The sequence below is a fragment of the Fusarium proliferatum genome (genome assembly GCF_900067095.1).
Source record: "Fusarium proliferatum ET1 genome assembly, contig: FPRO_scaffold007, whole genome shotgun sequence".
NCBI classification, from domain to species: domain Eukaryota; kingdom Fungi; phylum Ascomycota; class Sordariomycetes; order Hypocreales; family Nectriaceae; genus Fusarium; species Fusarium proliferatum.
In genome coordinates, this window is record NW_022194796.1 from 1,092,553 (window position 1) to 1,114,540 (window position 21,988).

Below are 21,988 nucleotides of genomic sequence, written 5' to 3' on the forward strand. Positions count from 1 at the left end.
ATAGTATTTGATGATGTGCCACTATAATGAACGCTGTACGGATACAGAAAGATTGAGATTAAAGAGAAGGAGATCCATTACGCGTGAAAAGGCCAGCATAATCCACTGGGAATGTCACAGGTCTTGTTACTGGACGGCGACACATTTCTCGAACATAAGTGTCAAAAACTACTAATATGGAGCATGGACGCGTCAACTCGAAACCTTCTGACACGAAGATAGTAAGTATGATCGACGCCTATCCATTCAAAATTCATGCCCAGCGCGTGTTAGACCAAAGAGCATTACACTAAGCGAGAATATGAATCGTCCACCATTCCGGTTCATCTTCATCCGAGTCTCATTCCATGTTTCGCTCGTCGCATTCCTAACAAAAGCTATGCCTTTATCTTGACGTCCTGTTTCGAGAGATCCTTAAACTCCAGCGGCATGGGCCTCAAAGAAGAAATGGATAAAACGGAACCATAGAATTCATTGCCAATGCCCAATGTCTAATTTGCCAAAATCCAGCCTTGAACCGTCCAAATGTTGTGTATACCTGTTCAACTATGGCCATACACAGATCTGGCTCCATAATCATAACATATATTGCGCATTCTACAGCACATCCCACTGTGCATTCCACGGATTGTTCATCGTCGTGTAGTCGACACCATGTTTGTAAGAACTAGTCAGTTCCTCCTGGTCCACTCCGCAGTGTGTCTGCCCATCTCTTCCAGTAAACCATCCTAGTCCATACGTCTTACCGTCATCAAGCTTCTTCGCCATCTCTGCGTTGTTTAGCTTCGAGGTTCCCACAAAATTGTACAGCATCTTGCTCTGGTGGATAAAAGCCAGAATTGACGCAATAGTGTTGGGCTGACGCGGCAGGAAAGGATGGCGTCGGCGGAAGAACACCATGTTTGAGACAACAAACATGTAGATCAATATGAATAATGTGGCGCCGAGGGTGATATAGAATGAGCGTATCGTCTCCTGTCCAGAGTTGAGTAATTCACTGTTCTCCTTATCATCCTTCCACTTCCCTTTGTTCATTCCATAGCCTGTGATAAAGCCTTGCCCATCCACCGTTGCAAGGCTGGTTACAAGGATTGTCAGGAATTCAGCCATGACACTACCGAACCCAACAAGAAACACCAGAAAGTGGCCGTTCAAGAGCGCTCGCAGCGGCATATAAGCAAACGGCAGTGCCGTGTAATCAAGGGTGAGAACTTTTGAGTGCGCATGTCGCTTTGAAAGGATATAGTAAGGCTCCATCATACGAACGGATGTCTCCATCGCGCCCCAGCAAAGCTTGAGGATTACAGCCAACGCTGTGACGACCCAGGCAGCCTTGTCTGTGATGATCTGGGCGGGAGTGAAGAGAAACGTTGGGATTAATGCTACGAAGAGGATCAAGCCAATGATGAAAGGGATACATCCCATTGGACGCAGCATCAGGGGATGCGGGTGCTCCGAGAGATGGGTGCCGTCATCCTGTTCACTGTCCGTTTCCACCTTTGTGCTTGTGCCCTCGTAAGGTGCAAGAGAAGAATTTCTCAGCATGTATCGACGACGCTTCAACTTTTGGTGAATGTCTTTATGTTTGGCTGTGTCCATATCTTTAAAGTCCATCAAGACATGGCTCACTACAGCCATGCTGGCAAGACCAGCAATGCCTCTGACATCAGAGAGGAGGCCTGATCGTCGAGTTTGTAAAACATATAGTAAACCGCACCCCATGGCTGCACACAACACCAAAGTAACCGTCAAAAGTCGCGACCAGACCGAGGCCACAAAGATCTCCTTCATGTCATCGGGTTCTTCCATACGCTCCTTGCGGCTCGGTGTGAGTATGATCGACGCAGCTGCACAGGTTGGTACGAGGGAAACGGCAAGTGTTGAGGCGAAAGAAGACAAAGCCACCGCATAGTGGCCAAGCTTGATTGCTCGAAAGGGTCGCCAGAAGCTGTAGCTTGTGACATAGTCGGCATTGATTGACTTGGAAGCCAGAGCACCCTGCTGTCTGGATAGCTGGTAGAAAGCCTCCAGGCGGCGGACTTCGAAGTCTGTAAACTGCCAGAACACGCCAAAAGTAACCGCAACTACTGTCGGTAAAAATTTGATTGCAAAATAGACAAAGGTGTCTATATCTTTAGGTGACCGGAATTTCACTATGGGCTTTTCGTGAAATCGTTGGAAAAGGTATTCCTGCGCAATAGCCAACCCGACCGATATTACAATCAGTAATGTGAGGTAGGGCCATCGCATTGTTGGAGGCTTCCAATTCGGTTGAGGATAGAACACTTCCGTCTTGCCCTCCTTAGTCGGGAACGTTGATCGGCGGAAATCATTAGACGCAACCGTGCTGAGTCCCTCGATGCTGCTCAGGTCGGCGCCTGGTCCCTCCTCTAATATCACCTCAATGACTTCTCCTTTCCGATTAGCTTCGTCCTGTCCTCTTTGTCGGATCGTCTCGAATCGACCAAGATGCTCAGACGGCTTACGGCGCGAAAAGGACCGCGACAGACTCCTCTGAACAGATGGGGTCGACGACAGAAGTTCGGCATCACGCATCTTGACGTCCGCATGAAACCCTTGGCCCAAACCTCCAGTCAACATCCCGCTAGCCTCTTGCGCCTGAAGCTTCTTCACGAAAACCTCATCGTGGGAGGTCATTGGCCCTAGCGCGGCGCTCAAGTCGAAGCCAGGAGACACGTCATCCTCATCCTCCTTTATGGGATCATAACGGCTAGAGTGGCCCATGGGAGCTGCACCACCAAGCAATGACAGATCGTATGCTTCGTCTTCAGTGTTTTCCTCTGGAATGGTTCTTCCGAGAGATGAGCCGTATGCACGCTTAGCTCTAGATGGAAACCTTGAAGGAGGAGGCCCAACTGCAGGCACAGGCGCATACGATCCCCCAGCTCCATTGTAGCCAAATGATGCGGACCATCCAGACCCAGCAACGTACGAATGTCCGTCATATTCTTGTTGGGGGGGACTCGAGTTTCCTGCATAGGAGTCGAGAGACACCATAGATTCGCGGCCGTGGAGCTGAGGGTACGAATTGTCCTCGGAATATACTGTCATGGCAGAGACGCGATGGCTCAGATGTGGTTGGCTTGCTGCGGGCCTTTGTGATGCGGTCACAGAGCCAGTAGGATGATATGGCTGGTAAGTTTGAAAGGGCTCTTCAGCCCGGTCATCTTGGTATGCCATGTTGCGCAGCTCTTTTCATTATTGGGTATTGTTTGTGACTTTAGACAATGGCTCTAAACCTGGGATAGCAGTTCCAGCAGTACGCTATGGTATGGAATATGGATCGATCGCTCGCGGTATGGTGGGCGGGGCACGACGGGCAAAAAGAGGGGCGGTTGATTAGAGAACGAAGGAATTGACGATAGGCACTGATAGTTTGTCGGTTATCGAGGGGGAACGAGAGATACCTAGATAAACGAGAACTGCACAAGGCAGAAGGGATGAGAAGAGAGGATATGATATGGAATGGACAAGCCTCCCCCTTGCTGAGCAACTTCAGCCGTTCAGCCATGAACGGTAATGAACGTCCTATTGACTTAGGTTCCATTAGTACCTAATCCATGGTTACCTACCAACCTTAGATGGGTCAAACTAGCACTGGCTAGGGACGCCTTAGGCTTCCCCGTCCAACCTCTGAGGGGCATGGTTGGGATCGGGCGGATCATTAACCTCTATAAGGCTGGGGCTGGACCTGTTTTCTGGGTCTTCCCCCCACGAAAGAACCATGCGAGATCTCATATTCTGTCCAAGTGCCGTAATAACCCTCTTCGACCTCTGTCTCATGTGCTGTAACACAACGAGATAATTAGGCAGTGCTACTTCTCGAGTCGCTTATTGACCCTCACTCAAGCGCTTGAGAAGTGCCTATCTTTTATGAGCCACTGGAGGCAAAAGTAATCCTTCGTACCCAGGGGCTTTTCCTTTCTTCGATCTAACCTTGGATGCATGGCTGCACTCTCTCTCTTGGATTCGATTCGATCCAAACCCCTGCAGTAATCATGTATCCAATAGACACTTACCATGGGCGGCCTCCGCTCTTGGCTCTCTCAAACAATCTTACTGACTTTCTCGCACAAATACGGATACTGTATCCAAGACATCGAGGTGTCATTCAACTTCAGCTTCAAGCCTCAGAGGCGCAACTAGGTTGAGTCTAGCTAAACAGCCTTGTCATCAGCTACCGGAGATTTCCACAATACCTGTGTTCTTCTTGGCAAAGCTGAAAGGGGCCCTTTCTCTCCCCTCTTGAGCACTGAGGGCATCGGGGAGAAATTGCACAGCTGAGTTGCTTTGTCGCCGATGCTGTAATGCAACCCTACACAATGTATCTTTTTGTGAATCCTCCCTCTCTCCCGCTGTTGTGGTACCTGTCTTGCTCACGGCATGTTACCTCTGTCGCATTCGTTAATGCACAAGCCAGGCTTGGCTTTTGGGTCCCTTCCCCTCCTGCCCTCGTAGTGAGTTGACCGATGCAAGCCACAAGAAGTGCATGCATGACCAGTTGTCTTGAATGGTGGGCTGTCGGCGGCTGTCTGCAGACCCTTGATTTATCGACGACGCTTGTCTAGCTATGGTATAAATAGAACAGATCTGACCAATCATTGCATATTCCATGTAGGTCCTGTACTGCCAGTCTTTGCGCAATGGTGTCTGTAACGAGCTTTAGCGTGGACACCTCTTCTACCTTGTTTTAAGACTCTCAACCCGAGCAGAGAACAACAGCAGAACACTCTTCACTCGGCAGCATTCTTTCCTTGTTTTGGGGCAGTTCTGATATATCACTCGTGATCATAGATTTATCAACCAATAATTGTACAACTAGTGCTCTTCTTCTTCCTCCTCTTCTTCTTTTTATTTTTTAGCTGGACAACCCAAAAATGTGTTTCGCGGAAATCAAATATCCACTATGTAGGGTATATGCACATACCCCTATATGCTCATTCTGTTTGGTATCAAGACAGTTACACGCACAAAGTAAACACTGTCATATACACGCGAGGTTTGCCGTGAACAGACTCGCATGTGAGTATCACGCATGATCTTGTGCATCCATTACAATGCGCTGCACCGGTGCGAGACCCATTGTCTGCCTGTTGATGTGCATTTTGAGCACATTTGAACGTAAAATTGAACCTAATATCCCGATGCCACACCGAATTTACACAGCATCTCACCAGAAGAGCAGATAATTTATCCCTGAAAGATGAGACTATGCTCCAAGGAAATTGTATCTGGAAAAAAGAGAGGGCCGATCTAAGCTGACGAAGATATTCATGCTGGTGTATACCGTTTCCAAAGTTTAACAGGGCGAGCTACGCGGTAAATCAACTGAATCTAAAACAAGAATATCTATTCAGAAAATGAGAACTTGATTCACACCTGAGAGCCCCATCCTCAATTACAAGTTTGTGGTGAGGACTGAACCTGCCTATATGTCCTTGATCCCAAAACCTCCAGTCTATGCAAAACAAAAAATCAATACGCTTCTATCGCTATGCGAACAGAACCAGTAACAAATGTGGCCATATATCCCATGCGCACATCTAGAACATGAGGTACGCTGACATCAATGCAGCCAGCAAAGCTGTCATAGACGCAGCTTGATATGTATGTGGAGCTAGGCTCGCGGTACCGCAACAACTGTCACGGTTGTATGTCACGTTGTTCATCTGCGCAGCAACCTCAAAGACAGAGCCAGGGAAGCCACCGTAATTGTAATAGTCCACGTTGAGAATATTGGGAGCCCGGCCCCAGTCAGAGCGGCAGTTGTTGGCCGCAACACCCAGGCTGCCATAGCCCGTGACGTTATTAGTCTCGTTGAGTAGTGCCACAGCGGGAACCAGAATTTCGGCACCAAAAACGTTGAACTCGGCGTTGAGGTTGTGGTTCATGAGGTATAGGCGGTTCTTCGCTGATTTCTCGCTGAGGTCGGGAGGTCGCTGGACAGTGCAGGGAAAGTCGCGATCCAGGGGATCAAAAGGAGTCTCCCACATCTGTGTAAACTCATCAAGAAGCCAGGGATACTTCTTCTGGTCCGACACGTAGTCGATGAACATGATGACTCGCTTGCCACGAATGATGAGATCTTCCAGAGTGGGCCAGTCTTCAAGGGCCATTGGGAGGTAAGGCGCTTGGTAGACATACTTCAAAATGCCGGTCTCTCTGATGTACGGTACGTAAAGATCGGGATGGGAGTAGTTTCCATTTCCAAGAAGAATAGTGACAACATCGTATGGGTGGTCGTCTACCCACTTTCGTACTCTGGTTAGCCAGTCGGTAATGGGACCCGCGTCAAGAAGATCACAGGTCGAATGGCAAAAGTGTGGTACTGATGAGTTGCTAGGGAACTGGATCTGGGCCTGAAGGAAGCGAATGCCATCATTAAGTTGTGTCTCAACCTCAAGCTCCTGGTTAGAGCCAGAATTACCCGGTCTTACGAAGGGTGAGTTGTGGCAGCCAACCATCGTGATATTGCCGTACTTGCGCTTGCAAAGCTCGACATAATTGTTACAGGGCTGTGTGTTTGTAGGCTTTGCTTTCGTCGTGGTAGTCGAGGTACCATTTGCTGTGGCGGTTCCTGTGCCAGTCTCTGTCAGGTTGCTGGTAATGGTAGTGCTATCTGTGACATCTGTGGGGAAAAGGCCTGTGAGGGTGCTCGTGAGTTGGTCCGATTCGGTGTCGCTGGAGCCCTGCAGTGTGATCTTAGAGGCGTAGGAAGAATATGCGCCTGTGGGAGGACCGGTTTGTCGTGTAATTTTCTGTGTTCGTGTACCTCCAATGAAAGTGAGGTCTGAAGACGCTGATAAATCGACCGTCTGACTTGCTACTTGACTGGAAGTCAAAGCCAGAGCCGCAAGTACTGAGCCCCAGAGCTTCATGACGGAAAACTGATCCTGAAAGAATTTGTGACAGGAGAGAATATCTCTGGTAAGGCGCAGGATAAGTTGGAAGGGCGATAGGAGGGAGCTCGCTAGTTGCAACAAGCTTTACAACTGGAGCTCAAGGTCCACCTATTACAGCCGGGCCCGCGTCGATTTAAGGTGGTACAAGATCAAGGGAGCTTCTGTAGGCAAAGCAGGCCGAAGAAAAAGAAGAAACAAAACCGAGTTGTGCTCTTGATGAGGTAGTAGAACAAGATCCAGCCTAGTGCGATCTGCGACGACTCGCGCAGTCCTGTCCTTGATCCCTGCTCGAGAAACACCAGACCGACCAGTATCAAGAGAGTCCACTTTTGCGAACAACAACAGATCGACGAGAGGAGGTGGGTATGTCACGTATTGTAGGAAGAGAAACCTCAAGCACCAAGTCACTGTAGAGACCAGTGGGAGGATGTGATACGTGCGGTGGTTGGAAAACCTTCTTTTGTGCACTGCCTTGCTTGGCTTTTTAGTCAAGAGTACCTGTCCCAATCTTAGACGAGATTACGAATGAGAAGCGATGAAAAAATGAAGGACCCAAGGAAAAAGGAGAGCGACTGAATGATAGTTGCTTTGTCGCGGCTTGGCAAGAGAGCAGAAATAAAAATAAAAATACCGAACAAACTGGCTAAGGTCAGTAGTAGGTTGGTTGTTAGTGCTTTATTTGATGATGCGGCCTCACCCGCTGTGACATAATGACATGTGTCTATGAATAAACAGTTAGTCCTAACCCTCTTAGCGGTAATAACGGCAGCAATTGACAGTGTCAATTGGCCAATGTTGAGCCGCAAAAATAAACGCACAAGTCATGCAAAGTTTCTGACTGTTTCCGTAGCGCTAAGAGAGTGTCAAATACCCGAAAATCCGAGCGTACTAGGTAGTTACCAAAGCGCTTGTTGTTCACGAAATTTTGCTGGATGGTGTTGAAACGCGTCATCATGTTGGGCCGCAGCTAAGACCCAGCCGGTAACGCGGCACATCACTTCCTTTTCTTCACCTGAGGCTCGGTAGTTTGGGGCTAGAGTAGAAATGGATTGGATTGGATACCAGAAGACAAAAGCGAAAGCCAAGCACCAATAACCTATGATAGTGGCATGGCAAGTCGTAAATCCAAGAACTTCTTCTTAGGCGCATATTCGAAAGGATATCATTCTGCTTGACTTGCTACTTGATATGCACTATACTTAGGCTTTCACCAACTGTATGTATCATAATACGGGCGGCTGTCCAGGCTCTTCATTCAGCTTCAATAGACAAATAGAGATCTATTCGCTCAGCTTTCCCAGGTTCTGCTGCCCCCTTACCCACGGACCCCAGGTAGGTGTGTATAAGCCTTCCCTTTGCCGCTGCATTGTCGCGCCTAGGCTCCCCAGGGGTGCTGTGTTGCAGGGGCATTCCACCAAAAGCACATAAGCTCTCCACTGATGGAGGCCGTCTATCCCTTTTAGGTCAAGGTTTCGGAAGGGCCCACGACCCTTTTGGCGCCTCTTCGATCATGGATTGCATGGATCCATGCCGTCTGGCAAGATCCTTGGAATTGGGATTTTCCCTTCATCATGACGATTGCTCCACCGTCTCTGTGAAAGCCGTCGCTCCTTGCTCGCTCCTCCAAGAACCTTGCAGCTGGCGTTGACCATTTGGCTGGCCCACTTCGCAACGCATTTCTCTACTGCATACTCCGTACAACTTCTTCGTTATCCTGTCGCTACCTTTCTTTTGTTCTCCGGATTACGAAGTCTTTCGTAACCCTATTTGTTTCTTATGTTCTGTTTGTGGACTGTGTTGACATTCAACCGCACACCACTCCGCGATTATCCTTTCCTTTCATCTTTCTTGTTCTGTTCGTTGTTTGTTTCATCGCTGGTATCCTGCAGCACATCACGCAATTAGAAGGCATCACCATCAAACGAAAGAGTCTTTGGATAGCTCACTCCGATACCGCAGTGCCTACCTACCTAGGTACCTCACCATGGCGAACGTGCATAGGCGAAACACGGCCTTTGCTGCTAGCACGCTATACTTTCTATCAATACCCTTCTTGATTCTCGTCATAATCGGCAATACCCATATCAATTCGACATTAAACGACATATACTTCTTTAAGCTTGATGTTTCTCAAGTTATACCGATCTCGGTCGATAATTCGAGACTGCTTAATTCTGTTGCTCGGAGTTTAGGTCTGCATGATTTCTACCAGGTTGGACTATGGAACTTTTGCGAAGGGTACAACGATGAGTATGTTTCCAAGTATCGCCTGTAGCATATGATAGCTAACAACACAACTCAGGGGCGTTACATACTGCTCTAACCCTAAGCAATGGTACTGGTTCAACCCTGTCGAGATTCTTGTGAGCGAACTGCTGGCCGGAGCTCGGATTGCACTCCCTGCTGAGGCCGTCACTGTCCTCAACTTGCTCAAGATAGGCTCTAGAATCATGTATGGATGTTTCATGGCCGGCATATGTATCGACTTTGTCCTTATTCCGCTGAGCCTCCTCGTTATTCGCACCCGTTGGTGGAGTCTGGTTATAACGGTTCTTGCTTTCTTCACAGCGGTTCTTATTTCGCTCGCAGCTATCATTGCAACTGTCATAAGTGTTGCTGCTAAGGTCGCACTCACGGCGCAGGATCAACTCAACATCAAGGCAAACATTGGCATCAAGATGTTTGTCTTCATGTGGCTGGCTGCTATCTTCACCGATGTGGCATTCCTGCTACATGCTGCCATGAGTTGCTGTTGTAGACCTAATAGGGATAAGCCGCAGAGTCCCCAACCAGAGATGAGGGCAGCGCACCCAAGCCTTCGTCATCGAAGAGGGCATAGGTCATCATCACATTCGTCATGAGAAGTTATGCGGATCTAGCTTCAAATTTGAGGCCCTGCTGATGAACAAATTTGGTATGGAAAGAATACCTTTGGCCCAGAATTCCAAGATGGTCCAGAAGCTAGACCTCTTTGAAGTTCTAGGACCCAGGCAATGAAATCAAAAGCCTGCGCGATAACCAGGATTGCGCGCCTATTTAGACTGTTTGGCTCATGGCATTACACAGAGCAGGGAATAATTGCCTAAAGCATGCTCAGTTCAGGTGTATTTCAACTTGAGCACAAGGGATGCATAGTACATAGGATTTCACGGTATAGACGGGCGAGCGAGGCCAGGGAACAGGCCATTCAAAATGAGTGTGTTGGGCTGTTTCCCATGCAGATGACATTCTTCCACGGCGCTAAGGCTTAAATAATAGAATACATACTATGGAGAAAATATAGCGTTGTAATAGTCGTTTCTGGACCCATCTGATCCTTTATCATGTGAAGATTACTTGTTGGTCTCGTTGGAGTGCCTCATAGAACTGTTGACACTACTTTGAGCTCGAGGCACTCAACTTCTAGTTATCATGATAATTGTATTGCAGCACAAAAGTTGACAAACGGATGGCCATGTTTCCCGCACCCGATTATGAAATGATGATACGACCATTGCAAGAACAGGTCTTTACTTGTTTTGCGTTCTGCTAGCACAATTACTCATCCAAGAAACATCAATGGCTTCACACAAGACCAGAAGAAAGTCTACAGTGACTGTCACACCGTTGGCCAATATTTCAGTCATGATGGCCGTATCCTTGCCTTATGCAGTCTAAACAGAACTATACGACATGCCCAAAGCTCGAGCTCATCGATATCCTTGAAAGGAGCGTCGATAGCATTGACTTTAGAATACTTGCTTTTGGAGAGATATTCACAACTGTAAGATGAAACTTGTATTTTTCGCATAGAGGATACTGGGGCGATAGGCAACTATCGGAGAAGCGCTCTCGAGGCACTGCGCACAGAATAAGACTTGAAGACGTCGTAAGAACCAGTGCAAGAAGGGTCAATGAAGGGAAATGGGATGGATGCACGACCTGAGCCTATAGTTCTGTACAAAACTTGCAGACGATGACAAATTGAAACTTCAAGACAGCCAAGAGCTTATCATGCGCAAGATGATGCGTTGCGATCACTACTGTTACCCCAGTGAAGGTATATAGGGCGACAAGATACATAAGAATATTGAAGAAACGACATTCGAGGCCAATGGGAGAATTGGCAAACCAGAAGCGGTATCATAGAGAAGACATGGTAGTTACTTGTCCTACACTCTATGATGGGATCCAGGATACGGAGAAATAAGCATGAATAATAGTGACAAATGGTAAATTGAGCTCAAGACACGTCCTTCAAAGTTGAGAATTCGAACGAAAGGAGGAAGAGATAATCAGGGGCAGAAGACGGAATCCGGGGGTAGGAAACCCCCATCAACTGGTGTTTAACCACGGCCAGTCATCATTTGATTGACTATCTAATGAATACAAAGTAATACGCCGCGCCTTCATCTACCATAACCCTTGCGAGCAGCATTGTCGCCAACTATCAATGAATATGTCGCGTCCAGTGATAAGACAGTGAACTATGTATGGCTAGTTTCAGAATAATAAGCTCATACTACTGACCATGGGTATGGCCGTGTGAACACGCCTGTTTCTGAGCGATCGACTTAGGCAGTTGGTGTGATGCCTGTCATAAGGTCCTCATCTTCTATTAGAGAATCGAAGCCCACTCCAGGATCTGCGGGGTCTTTATCTGCCCGCTTCTGTTCCCTAACAGCGTGTTTCACGTACTCCTTGCTATTACCCAACCGTTCGTTGGCTGCCTTGTACTGGTTTCCAAGACTTTCAATATTATGGTAACGCTGGGCAATCTGCTGGGCAAACTTTGCCTCTGTCATCGCCTCATTGTCGTCGTGGAAGTGCAGATAGAGTTCACCGCCATTGTTGCCCGGCTGTAGCTCGCCTTTTAACAGACCGGAATCAATCATATCTTGAACTAAGCATGTGGTGGCATCGTCGTCTGCGAGGAATTCCCCTGTCTCGGCACTGAGTGTCGAGAGACGCACTTGAGAAATGGACACCCGTACATATATGTCGCAGAGGTTGATGATTTGCCACTTTGGGTACGCCGCCACTACCTCGGAAATCAACGATGAGGTGCCGTCTTCTTCCCAAACCTGTTGGTTGGCCTCAATGTCTGCCTTGAGCTGCGCTGCATTCGTTGTTGTGAACCAAGTGGTAATACTCTTGTACGGCGTACTTAGTGTGGAGAAGGTATTCTTGGATATCGTCGCAGTGTATGATGGAATACTTGGCTCTTTCCCATCCTTGAGTAGCCCGACCAGCAACCATCGCTTATACGCCTCATCCATGACCTTACTGACGCCTTTGTCTTTTGCTGGGTGTGTAATGACGCGCTCGAGAGCCCGGTAGGCTTTGGTCCAGTTTCGTCGTGACATGTAGCATTGCGCCGCAAGGTGATTATACTCCAGGACGGCAGAGCTCTTCACATCCCCAGTAAGACCTGTGTCAACTGAAATGAAGGAAGCGGGATGCAGGCTACTATCACATAAGAGTTTGGCGTCCTTCTGGCCCGCCATACCAGGGTAGAACGTAAGATCGCAATCGAGAACCTTGAGAGCGGGCTCAATCCAGGATGTTGAATAGGCAATCTTGGCCAGTGTAAGATGGGTAGATGTGAACATGCTTCCTGTGGGATCGAGTCGCAGTATAGCAGCAGCCAAAGCCTCTACAGTAACCCTTGTCTAAGTGCAGGAAAGTTAGCGCCTTGCTATGTCATGGAGGGGTGGCGCGTACCGTAAATAGCGTGCCTGCTGCGACGTATTCAAGAAGCTTTCGGAATTCCGAGCCCACATATCGTATCTGGAGAGGGTTGAAGTTGAGAAGGAATCGGAGGATCTCGTCCAAGAGTGTGCTTCGTTCGCCACCATGTGCGGGGTTCGATGTTTGTAGTGAGAGAAGGAGGATGGCTTGAAATGTGATAGAGTCGATCGAGGGGTCAATGTTCTGGGAGTGTTAGCTAGAATTAACAAATATACTGTGAGATTTACTTGTAGGATTTGGCTAGCATTGGTACTGATGACCTCCCGCTGGTTCGCCAACAGCGACGTCAAAGCTGCGACATGATCCCGAATAGCAGCATCATACTTCTTGACGGAATGAGCGGCGGCCTGAGTTGGCGTGAAGGCAGCTAGAACGGCCGCAACGGTGTCCATCATCAGCTGGGCTCTGAATACTCAGGCTGATTCTCAGTGTAGTGGCTGGTTATGTGAAGTGTGGAGTTTGAATTGATGAAACTGTTACACTGATCATCTCCCTATTATGCTCGTCAAAAACTCAGAGTTATGACGAAGAACTTTGTATTGTAAGGCCTCGGTCTGTATTGGGGGACGAAGAATCAGATGATATGAAGTTTGTTGTTGCTCTCCAAGCTCACAGGCAGGCAACACTCATGAGCACAGCTCTCGCATTGGAGGGGTGGTGACGTTGTAGGTCCGGGAATTAGCCGACTGAGCTTATCGTCTAGCGGATCTCGATAAGAAACTGCCCCACTACCACCAAAGGTTAACTCTAGACTAGTAAGTGATGGGTTGGGGATAGCTTCATTTATTTGCCTTACAGTCTGTTCTTCACAATTTTGTTTGCCAGGCAAGAATGAACTGACGGAACTTTTACAGGAATGGATTTTGGTCTAGAAGTCGCTTGGTTCTCTACTACATGCTGTTCTAGCCCACTTGCGCAAACTCCTGTGCTAGACCTGACATCGCACAAGGACTAGTATAGCATGGCAAGGTACAATTTTGACATAAGCGGGACAATAGATACAAATCTAACTTATGTCTCACCTAAATTCTGCCTGAGACCTGACTCGCATGGCCAGCTCACTAAAGCCTATGTGACCCCATCGGAGTGATTTCTCAAGAAGAATGGTTGGTTAATGACAAAAGAACTCAGAGATCATTCAGCTATCTACGAAGCAAGCCTCAACGTAGCGTCTCAGAGATCGCCTTTCAAAGATTATACTAAAGATTGGGTTCGTATCTAATATGAAATGATCAAACAGAAAAGAGAGTAATATCTAAGTTGCTGAACAACACATCGATCGAACAGCCTTAGGGACCGAGCTTCAACAAATTTCCAGCAGGTACATCAAAACAGAGGATTCATTCCCATTGCTTGTCTTTCTAATACATCGACTTTTCAAAAGCCTAGTCGTTGTATTCCTTTTTCTTTGCTCTCGTATATGTAGCTTGTTTGCCCAACACACAATCACTATCGAATATAACGGCCAGCTGAGACCGAAGAGCGGCGAGGCGAAGATCCGTTCCAGTTCTGGACTGCTGGCGAAGCCATGAACCATTCAGTCTCTGACCCTGTCAGTGAGCGCTTCTCAGGTGCCGGAGCAGCAAGTAGTCCCTCGCAAGTCTGAGGGATGCGATTTTTCTTGCTTGATTTCTGATTTCTCTCCGGGCCAATGGGAGCCAGGACTGTCGCGGTCTGAGGGACATCCTCATTTCCATCACCTCGCCACCCAGACTGAAGGATGGCTTGGTTGCTACTGGCAGGCAGGTCTCGATTGCGGTGCTTCTGAAGCTCTTCCTGGTGATCTCGCCACCACTTGGGGAACCCATGAAACAAGCCCAGAGATTGCTGCGTAGCCTTGTCGAAAGGCATCTCGTGTTTGTATTTGCAGCCCTGCTGAGTAAAGGCGCAGGTGCCGTCGTGGATCCATTTGTCACAATAGATCTTGGTTCTGCGTTGCTGAGTAGGTGATGTTGCAACAATACGATCAATTCTGGTCTATAAAATGACGTTAGCCTTGCTCCAGGAAAAGAGAAAAAGCACAAGGGAGGTAGCGAAATACTCCCAGAGGCAGATTACCTGGAGGATATCAGATGCTGGGCCAGTTGGAGCCTATACACTCAGCATCGTTTTACTGTGTGCGGCGTATTCAATCCACGTACCTTAAATGTGACAGGCTGATTCATCCCAGGAACTCCTTGTGGTGGCTTCATGTGCAAGTCCGGAAGCAGTACCATTCCTTGGGCGCTTGTCTGGGTAGCAGGCAGCTCGATGAGGGTTGGAACCATGTCTGCCGGAATCAGTCTTGTGTACAGCCCGTCATGTCGCTTTACACAGTACGCATAGCCGTTGAGGCAATCAGAGATGCTCACAGGCCCGCCGTCGTTGTTGGAAGGAGAGGGATGAGTTGGAGAACTCATAAGCGAGTGCTTAGTACCGGGGACAGCGCTGTTCATGGGGTTTGCAGATGGTTGAGAACCTCTCCAGTTGCCAGATGTCATGCCTCGTGGAGCAGAAAGCTGGGAGACTTGGGTGTTCTGCTGCCAGCCTCCATAAGACACTTGAACAGGATAACCGTTACCGCCAACCACATGGAAGTGATTGTTGGAGGACGGTTGAGAAAGATCCATAGAACTTGGCCGATTCATAATGTTGAGAGCTGAGATGGTGTTGCGATGAAGTTTAAGCCCAGCGATAAACACGAGATCTTTTGACAATGTATTGAAGAGAAGGGTTGTTTCTGATTTGGTGAGAAGCCGAAGGAGGCTAGTTCTTCACCTAGGATGATCGAAGTTAGGAGTGGTATTGGTAGAGACAATCTTTTCCTAGACGATTTAATAAGTGTAGCATCCGATGACTATAAGAAGTCTTGGTCCCAGGAGCATCCACAGACGGCCTATCAAACGGCTAGGAACTGGGACACGGGTAACGGAAGACGGGTTATAACTTCGAGACATGCGCTGGCAAACAGCAAACGGAAGACAGCGTCTATGTTTAACAATACTGTGTGGAAGTCTACCAGGGTGGCTCGAGGACACGGTATAGGCAAGAGGATGGGAACAAGTGCTTAATTCTAGGTGGACGGTCCAAGAGGCTTGACCTTATCTTATACTTGAGAATACGGTCATCAAGCACCATGGCATGTTTGCTTGACGTTGAGGCGTACTCTACAATACACATGCTACGGCTGCGGTTACCTGCAGCGACAGTTTGCCGGCACTGACCTTCAAACACTTGACCTAAAAGATCAGCAAGGCTCATGTGTGCATTGATGAAAGTTTTCATTCAAAAGTCCTTCGTCTGTGCTATGCTGCCTATCATCTTGCCTAGCTATACTGAGGACGTTGGCCGTCTCGCCAGCCTCCAAGGTTGCTTGCTTGTCAGCTGGCCGTCCTCCTTCACTGGGTACCCAGCTCAGCGTGCATGATGCCGCCTGGCATGCAAACAAGCATAAATCAAAATGTCTAGCAAAGCAAAGGGCTTGTTGTTCACCTTTAATTCACACCAAAGGTGGGGGAATTATTGTATCAGCGCGGCTGCTTGCGCTGAGGAACCACGTTTTCTTTATGTCCAAAGTAACATCATTTGTGCTGCGTTCCGCTTTTACCGGTAAGCGACCTTAGACGGTTTAGTAGAACCGCCTTGTATTGTTTCCTGACCTCAGTCTCAGGTTCCGAACGTTGGACCCAATCAAGGGCTACTCTTACTTCGGCTTCTGAGCGGAGGCGAATGTTTCTGTAATCAACTATGTGGCTATTAGGAGCATGAGGTTGGGTGGGAATCACCCGCTCAGGTGGTACAGGGTCTGTAGATTTGCTCTCGTAGAGGTAATTACCCTTGATATATCGGGTGAAGTCAATGGGCATTCCGGTATTTACTGGTCCACTGCCTTGACGGTAGGAGTTTTGCATGGGGTAGCTGGGGGTCGCTGTGCCATTGTCTTGGATACTCCCTTGCTGCTTGGGGTTTTGGGTGTTCCCGATTTGCCACGTTGGCTGCTGCTTTTGCTGTTTGGTGTGGTTGTTTGGTGTTTCTTGCTGGCTCTTGCGACTGGCTTTTTGCTGTTCGCCAATGACTTGCTGCGGTCTGGCGTTACGGGCGTTCGATGCTTGGAGGGTTTGGAGGTCTGCTTCGGTGTCTGTGTTGCAGTCTTGTTAATTTTACCTTTGCGGCTTGAATCTTTCACTGGTGTCGTGGACGGGGTTCTTTGTTTAACAGATGGGATCTTTTGGCGTTTACCTTTTGCCAGTGACGGATCTTCCTCCTCAGACTCTTCTCCAGAGTCACCACCAGCAAAGTCATCAGAGGAGTCTGACGGCTCAGCTTCGGCATCGCCAGGGATAGGGTTATCTAGGACGTTCGTCTTGTAGTTGATAGCCTGTGAGGTGGTCAGCTGTTGATATCTAGAACTTTACAAACCAATAGCCTACCAGTCGACGTCGACCACCGCGACCCAGAACCTCCCGATTTACTTCAGCTTGACGCTGTGCTTCTGCCTCACGTTGAGCCAGAATACGATCCCAGACGCTTGAGTTGATAGCTTCTGGCTCGGCCATCTCTTCGGTAGCAAGTCCAGCGTCGAAGCCGGACTTATCGTTGGACCACACCTTGGTGTAAGAGAACGATGCGCCATCATCAGGTTTGCTTTCTGTGTCGTCTGTTCGATCTAGAAGTGCATCCACAGCAGCAGAATCATAGTGGATAGACTTCTTTTCATAGTCATCGTTAAACAAGGCTTGGGCGCCGTGTTTCAATATTGACTCTAGATCATCACCGGCAAGTTCGTCGTCGTCCATGCTTTCGATCAGAGCATGATCCAAGGCCATCTTCTTCTTACCGATTTGCATAATTCTTTCTTCGACCGAGTCTACAGTCATAAGTTGGAAGCAAAGGACCTTCTTTTTCTGTCCAATACGGTGAGCACGGGACAATGCCTGGATATCCTGGTGTGGGTTGAAATCAGGATCGAGGATGATGACTGTATCTGCAGTAGCAAGATTTATGCCAACACCACCGGCTCGTGTCGAAAGCAGAAACGCAAAGATAGGCGAGTCAGGGGCGTTGAAAGCATCAATGCGGCGTTGTTTTTCCAGACTACTGATACTGCCATCGAGGCGGCGAAAATCGTAGCCTAGGCCACTGAGGAAATCCTCAATGATATTTAGTTGTTGTAAAAACTGGCTGAAGATCAACACGCGATGTCCTCTTTCCTGGAGTTTGGGAAGCATGACTCGGAGAAGTAGGAGCTTGGCCGATGCCTCGATCAGGTTGCGTTGAATTACTGTTTGATCATGGTGACGCTCTTCAATAGCTTCGGAGTACATGAAAGGGTGACAGAGGCATTTCCGCAGCTGCATTAAAATATTGTTGAGAGATCCACGTTCCTTCTTGTTCATCTTGGTGTTGGAGAACATGGCCTTGATGAGCTCTGGATTTTTGGCCATGATACTCTTTGAAAGCTTCTCTTGAATCACAGTCATCGTGACCGGCAGAATGATTTGTGTCATGGGAGGCAAAAATTTGAGAACACCTGCTTTGGTTCGGCGGAGGAAGTATGGTCGAATCTTGTTGTGCAACTTGGGTAGCGTCTCCTTATCAAGAACCGCATACTCTGCGTCCAGTTCTTCGGCATTCTGCTTCTCATCAATGAACTGTAAAAGATTGAACAGCTCCCTCTTGTTGTTCTGGAGTGGTGTGCCAGTAAGTAGAAGTCGAAACGGAATTCGCATTGAGCGAAGGGCGCCATACAAAATGTTCTGGTCGTTCTTCAGGCGCTGGCCCTCGTCAACCACAAGCCCTGCCCAGTTGATAGACTTGAAGAGAGCCTTTGTCGCGGGGTCCTGCGCTGAATCATAGGACATGATCACAACGTGTGCCTTCATGTCAGTAGATCCGTTGGGGAACAGCTCGTACTTGTAAGCAAGTGCCTGTGGTTCTCTCCCGCCATGATAAGCGACCACTCGGAGCTCTGGCACCCATTGCTTGAACTCACGTCGCCAATTCGGACATGTAGCATTTGGAACAACGACAAGAAAAGGCCAGCACTATTGTCATGTCAGTATAATTGCCATCGGCTTCTTAGATGCTGGTGATTTACCTTAGGGCTGTCTTGGACTAATGAAGTCACAAGGCCTACGACTTGGACCGTCTTTCCTAAGCCCATCTCATCTGCGAGAACCACACTGCGACCTGAGTGGTAGTTCCCCAACAACCAATTAACTCCTTCAATCTGGTATCCCATGAGCTTTCCACGTTTGAGGCCGGCAGGTTGCTCTTCCAACTCCTCGAACGGCTCGGCTTTGTAAGCCTTGACTCGTTCTCTGATCTTGTGCTGAGATTCACTCTTGAAGTGTTTGCCCTCAATATACTCGTAGTAAGCCTCCACAAAGGAGGCATAGATATCGCATGCATCCTCTGATGGCGGCGTATCCCACACAACATCGTCGTAGCCAAGACCTTGAAACTTGACAAAGATTTTGCTGACGTTGGCCAAGTTCTCTATTTCGTCTTGTTTTGTCTTTGGTCTTGGGGCCGATGGGTCCAATCTGGCGTTGAGAACTATATCCGGTATAAGAAACTCATCTGGAATAGCCTCTCGCTCGCTGAGTTTCATTAAACCCTGCTCGAGGTCTCTTTTGCCGAAGGAAGTGCGCATCGTGGGCGCTGCTACACCGTACACCCACGCGCCCGGCTTCCAGTCACAGTGAGCATAAGATCGACTTTCCCACTTGATCAGATACTCCTTGTCGTCCTCTCGAACCTCAGTATACATTGGTCGAGGATCTTGCTTGGCAAGCTCTGTTGATACCGGACGCCATGCCACCAGCCGATGAATCTTGTGCCTGGCATTTGCACACTCTTTGCATTGCCAGTCGATGGAATGGTCTTTCAGGCGCTCGGACTTAAGATCTGTTCCGATTGTTCCGCCTCTAGCGCCCGGAAGATGATCAACGTGCCAGCCCCGACGACACAAAGTACATCGGAAGAGGACCGCATCAGCGTTGTTAAGAAGGTCCGGAGGAACCTGAGTGACTGGGTCAACGCCACCGTTCTGTTCACGAAGCTTCTCCTCCTGCCGAGATGTCTTCTTTTCAGAAAAGGCAGCGCAGCTGCGGCCTGGAGACTTGCATGCCTGACACATGCTATACCTGGGAGCACCATCATCCTTCTTATTTAGGACGCCAATGCAGAACCTGCACTGCATGACGAAGTCATCCTGACCGACCTTGGTAACCATATGCTCGCGAGCACTGCGGTATCCCAGGCAATTCTTGTGGTAAGACAATGTGCAGCCCTGACAGTGAATCATTTGGCCCCGTTGTCGTGAGCCTCCGCAGGTGTGGCAGGTATCCATGTGCATCGAAGCAAACTCTGAGTCGGCAGGAAGAGGTTGAAAAACCTCTCTGATTGAGATAATCTTCGGAGCGCCTGGGGCCCTGTCATCGGCAATATAGAAGGAATCCTCATCCATTTGGGCATCATCTCGCATGTTCAGGGTGTTCCTTGTGGCTCTGGAGGAACGTCGAGGTGCTTCAAACTCAATATCTGAGTCAGGGGACTTCTGGCGCAATTGAGACCGAGCCTTTTGTCGCATACTCGCAGTGCTAAGACGTTTTGACTTCTGTCGCGACCTAGTAGGACGACCTTTCCTGGGTGCAAGATCGGAGACAACGATAGGCATGAAATCATCATCTTCCTCGCCTGACGAAACAAGGGGGGCATCTCCGAGCAGTTCATCCTGGTCTTGACTATTGATGCCGTTCTTAAAGGACATACGAGTCAGTTGTCTTGGATGTCGAGTTCTCAACGATCTGGTGGCCCCTAAAGGCTCTGGCTGTAGATCGTCCAGGTCGTCTTCGTCTACCACCGGAGCAGGACTACGGGAAAGTTGCTTGGTGTTCTCTCTAGAGCGAAGGCATCGGGATACGCTTCGAGACGAACGCTTTCTCTGGACGGGCTCTTCGTCATCATCATCCTCCACCTCCTCATCAATGTCCATACGGTCGGAAACAGCAGACTCCTGTCCAGAGTCCCACTCATCGTCCTGCATGTACTTTCGCTTGCGGGCAGACATGTCATCAAGTTCGTGAGGCCATAGGCCTTGGCTGAATCGGGCCAATGCAGCTCTTCCGTTCTCAAGGTTAACGAGTTCAGCTGTAGATATCTTGAGATAAAATTAGTACCATGCGGTGGAAATGAAACAGAAGATTTTGAGAGTGCGTGCAAGTGTGTTGTGGGCAAAGAAACAAAATGTAAAAAAAGCCGTGATGAAGGAGGAGATGCAGCTGTGGGGGCACAATAAAGAAGAATAGGTTTGCGAGGTAGGCAGTGAATAAGGCACATTATAAACAAGAGCTCGCATATTATATTTGCGACCCCAGCTTTGAAGCTGCAGGCTAATAGCTTGAGCGGTCTTCAGGCATATAGATAATAGCGTTTCTAGGCCATGCAGGAAGAGCAGCTTGGCATCTCCTTATGAATTAATGAAAGAATGCCCACCTACCAACTCTTGTCGCCCATCTGTAAACTCAACACGATACTTGATCATGCCACGAGTTGGCGGGAGCTCCCCAGATATGAACTCGACGATATTGCTATGAACGGGCGAGTGCTCCTTACGCTTCTCAATAGGCATTTCCGGTATCGCAACCTCAAACCTGTAGTTAGGCTGAGAAAGTCTGGAGATGCTTGATCCATCTTCTTCGATTTGGTGAATGTCTTGATCCTTATCCTCGCCTCGAGCATTCATATTCCCACGTGCCGTTGGCTGCCGTTCCGTATTCATCTCGGTGTGTGCAGGCAGAGAGCCATTGTTTCCATTGAGGTCCGCCAGAAGCCACTCTAGCGAGCGCTCAATAGCGTTATCATCTTGGTCAATAAGGCCCTGGAGGGGCTCGTAGGGAGAGTTCTCAGTGTCCATCTGGCGGCTGCCGGGCGCGTCGCATTAATCGCAAAGGAGATATTCGTAAATCGGTCGAGACCTGGCGGGGTGGGGTGAATGACCCTTGGGGATACGGTGCCGTTCGTCAGAATCACTAGATATATAAATGGTTTAGTTGAGTTTGACAAGCTGGATCGTAACTTGGTAAGTTTGGCGGCATGGCTGAAGCTTCATGACAGAGAATTTGGTTGCTGCCCTGAGTTGGTCAAGGTTAAATTCATTGGTAACTATCGGGAAACGCGACGATCGCATTCAAACGCGTTAAAGTTATGGCCCAATTAACACTCCCTGGGCCAGGGATTGCAATGGCCCCGCCATAATTAATGCGCTCCCATCGAGTCTCACCGCCCAGCTGAACCAGCTACCTAAGAAGCCCAGTCAATTAACTAGCATGAGAGGGCAGGAAAATAATTTA

At 48.6% G+C, this 21,988-nt stretch overlaps 6 protein-coding genes across 6 annotated transcripts; 1 reads left to right on the forward strand and 5 right to left on the reverse strand.

Moving 5' to 3' along the window:
* Positions 1 to 597: 597 nt before the first annotated feature.
* Positions 598 to 3,201, reverse strand: FPRO_07846 (uncharacterized protein; the record flags this gene model as incomplete). Its single annotated transcript, XM_031234054.1, has 1 exon — positions 598 to 3,201. One exon carries the CDS (start codon positions 3,199 to 3,201, stop codon positions 598 to 600), a length of 2,604 nt encoding a protein of 867 aa, XP_031083829.1.
* Positions 3,202 to 5,564: 2,363 nt separating this feature from the next.
* FPRO_07845 (uncharacterized protein) lies at positions 5,565 to 6,899 on the reverse strand (the record flags this gene model as incomplete). Its single annotated transcript, XM_031234055.1, has 1 exon — positions 5,565 to 6,899. One exon carries the CDS (start codon positions 6,897 to 6,899, stop codon positions 5,565 to 5,567), a length of 1,335 nt encoding a protein of 444 aa, XP_031083830.1.
* A 2,008-nt stretch (positions 6,900 to 8,907) lies between these two features.
* FPRO_07844 (uncharacterized protein) lies at positions 8,908 to 9,784 on the forward strand (the record flags this gene model as incomplete). Its single annotated transcript, XM_031234056.1, has 2 exons — positions 8,908 to 9,173; positions 9,226 to 9,784. 2 exons carry the CDS (start codon positions 8,908 to 8,910, stop codon positions 9,782 to 9,784), a joined length of 825 nt encoding a protein of 274 aa, XP_031083831.1.
* Positions 9,785 to 11,476: 1,692 nt separating this feature from the next.
* FPRO_07843 (uncharacterized protein) lies at positions 11,477 to 13,045 on the reverse strand (the record flags this gene model as incomplete). The annotated part of the gene is made up of 3 exons (XM_031234057.1): positions 11,477 to 12,574; positions 12,627 to 12,836; positions 12,881 to 13,045. The coding sequence occupies 3 exons, from the start codon at positions 13,043 to 13,045 to the stop codon at positions 11,477 to 11,479; spliced, it is 1,473 nt and encodes a 490-aa protein (XP_031083832.1).
* A 1,057-nt stretch (positions 13,046 to 14,102) lies between these two features.
* FPRO_07842 (uncharacterized protein) lies at positions 14,103 to 15,280 on the reverse strand (the record flags this gene model as incomplete). Its single annotated transcript, XM_031234058.1, has 3 exons — positions 14,103 to 14,630; positions 14,712 to 14,744; positions 14,795 to 15,280. The coding sequence occupies 3 exons, from the start codon at positions 15,278 to 15,280 to the stop codon at positions 14,103 to 14,105; spliced, it is 1,047 nt and encodes a 348-aa protein (XP_031083833.1).
* Positions 15,281 to 16,213: 933 nt separating this feature from the next.
* On the reverse strand, positions 16,214 to 21,552 carry FPRO_07841 (uncharacterized protein; the record flags this gene model as incomplete). Its single annotated transcript, XM_031234059.1, has 5 exons — positions 16,214 to 16,770; positions 16,872 to 17,010; positions 17,063 to 18,676; positions 18,730 to 20,796; positions 21,136 to 21,552. 5 exons carry the CDS (start codon positions 21,550 to 21,552, stop codon positions 16,214 to 16,216), a joined length of 4,794 nt encoding a protein of 1,597 aa, XP_031083834.1.
* Positions 21,553 to 21,988: the final 436 nt, after the last annotated feature.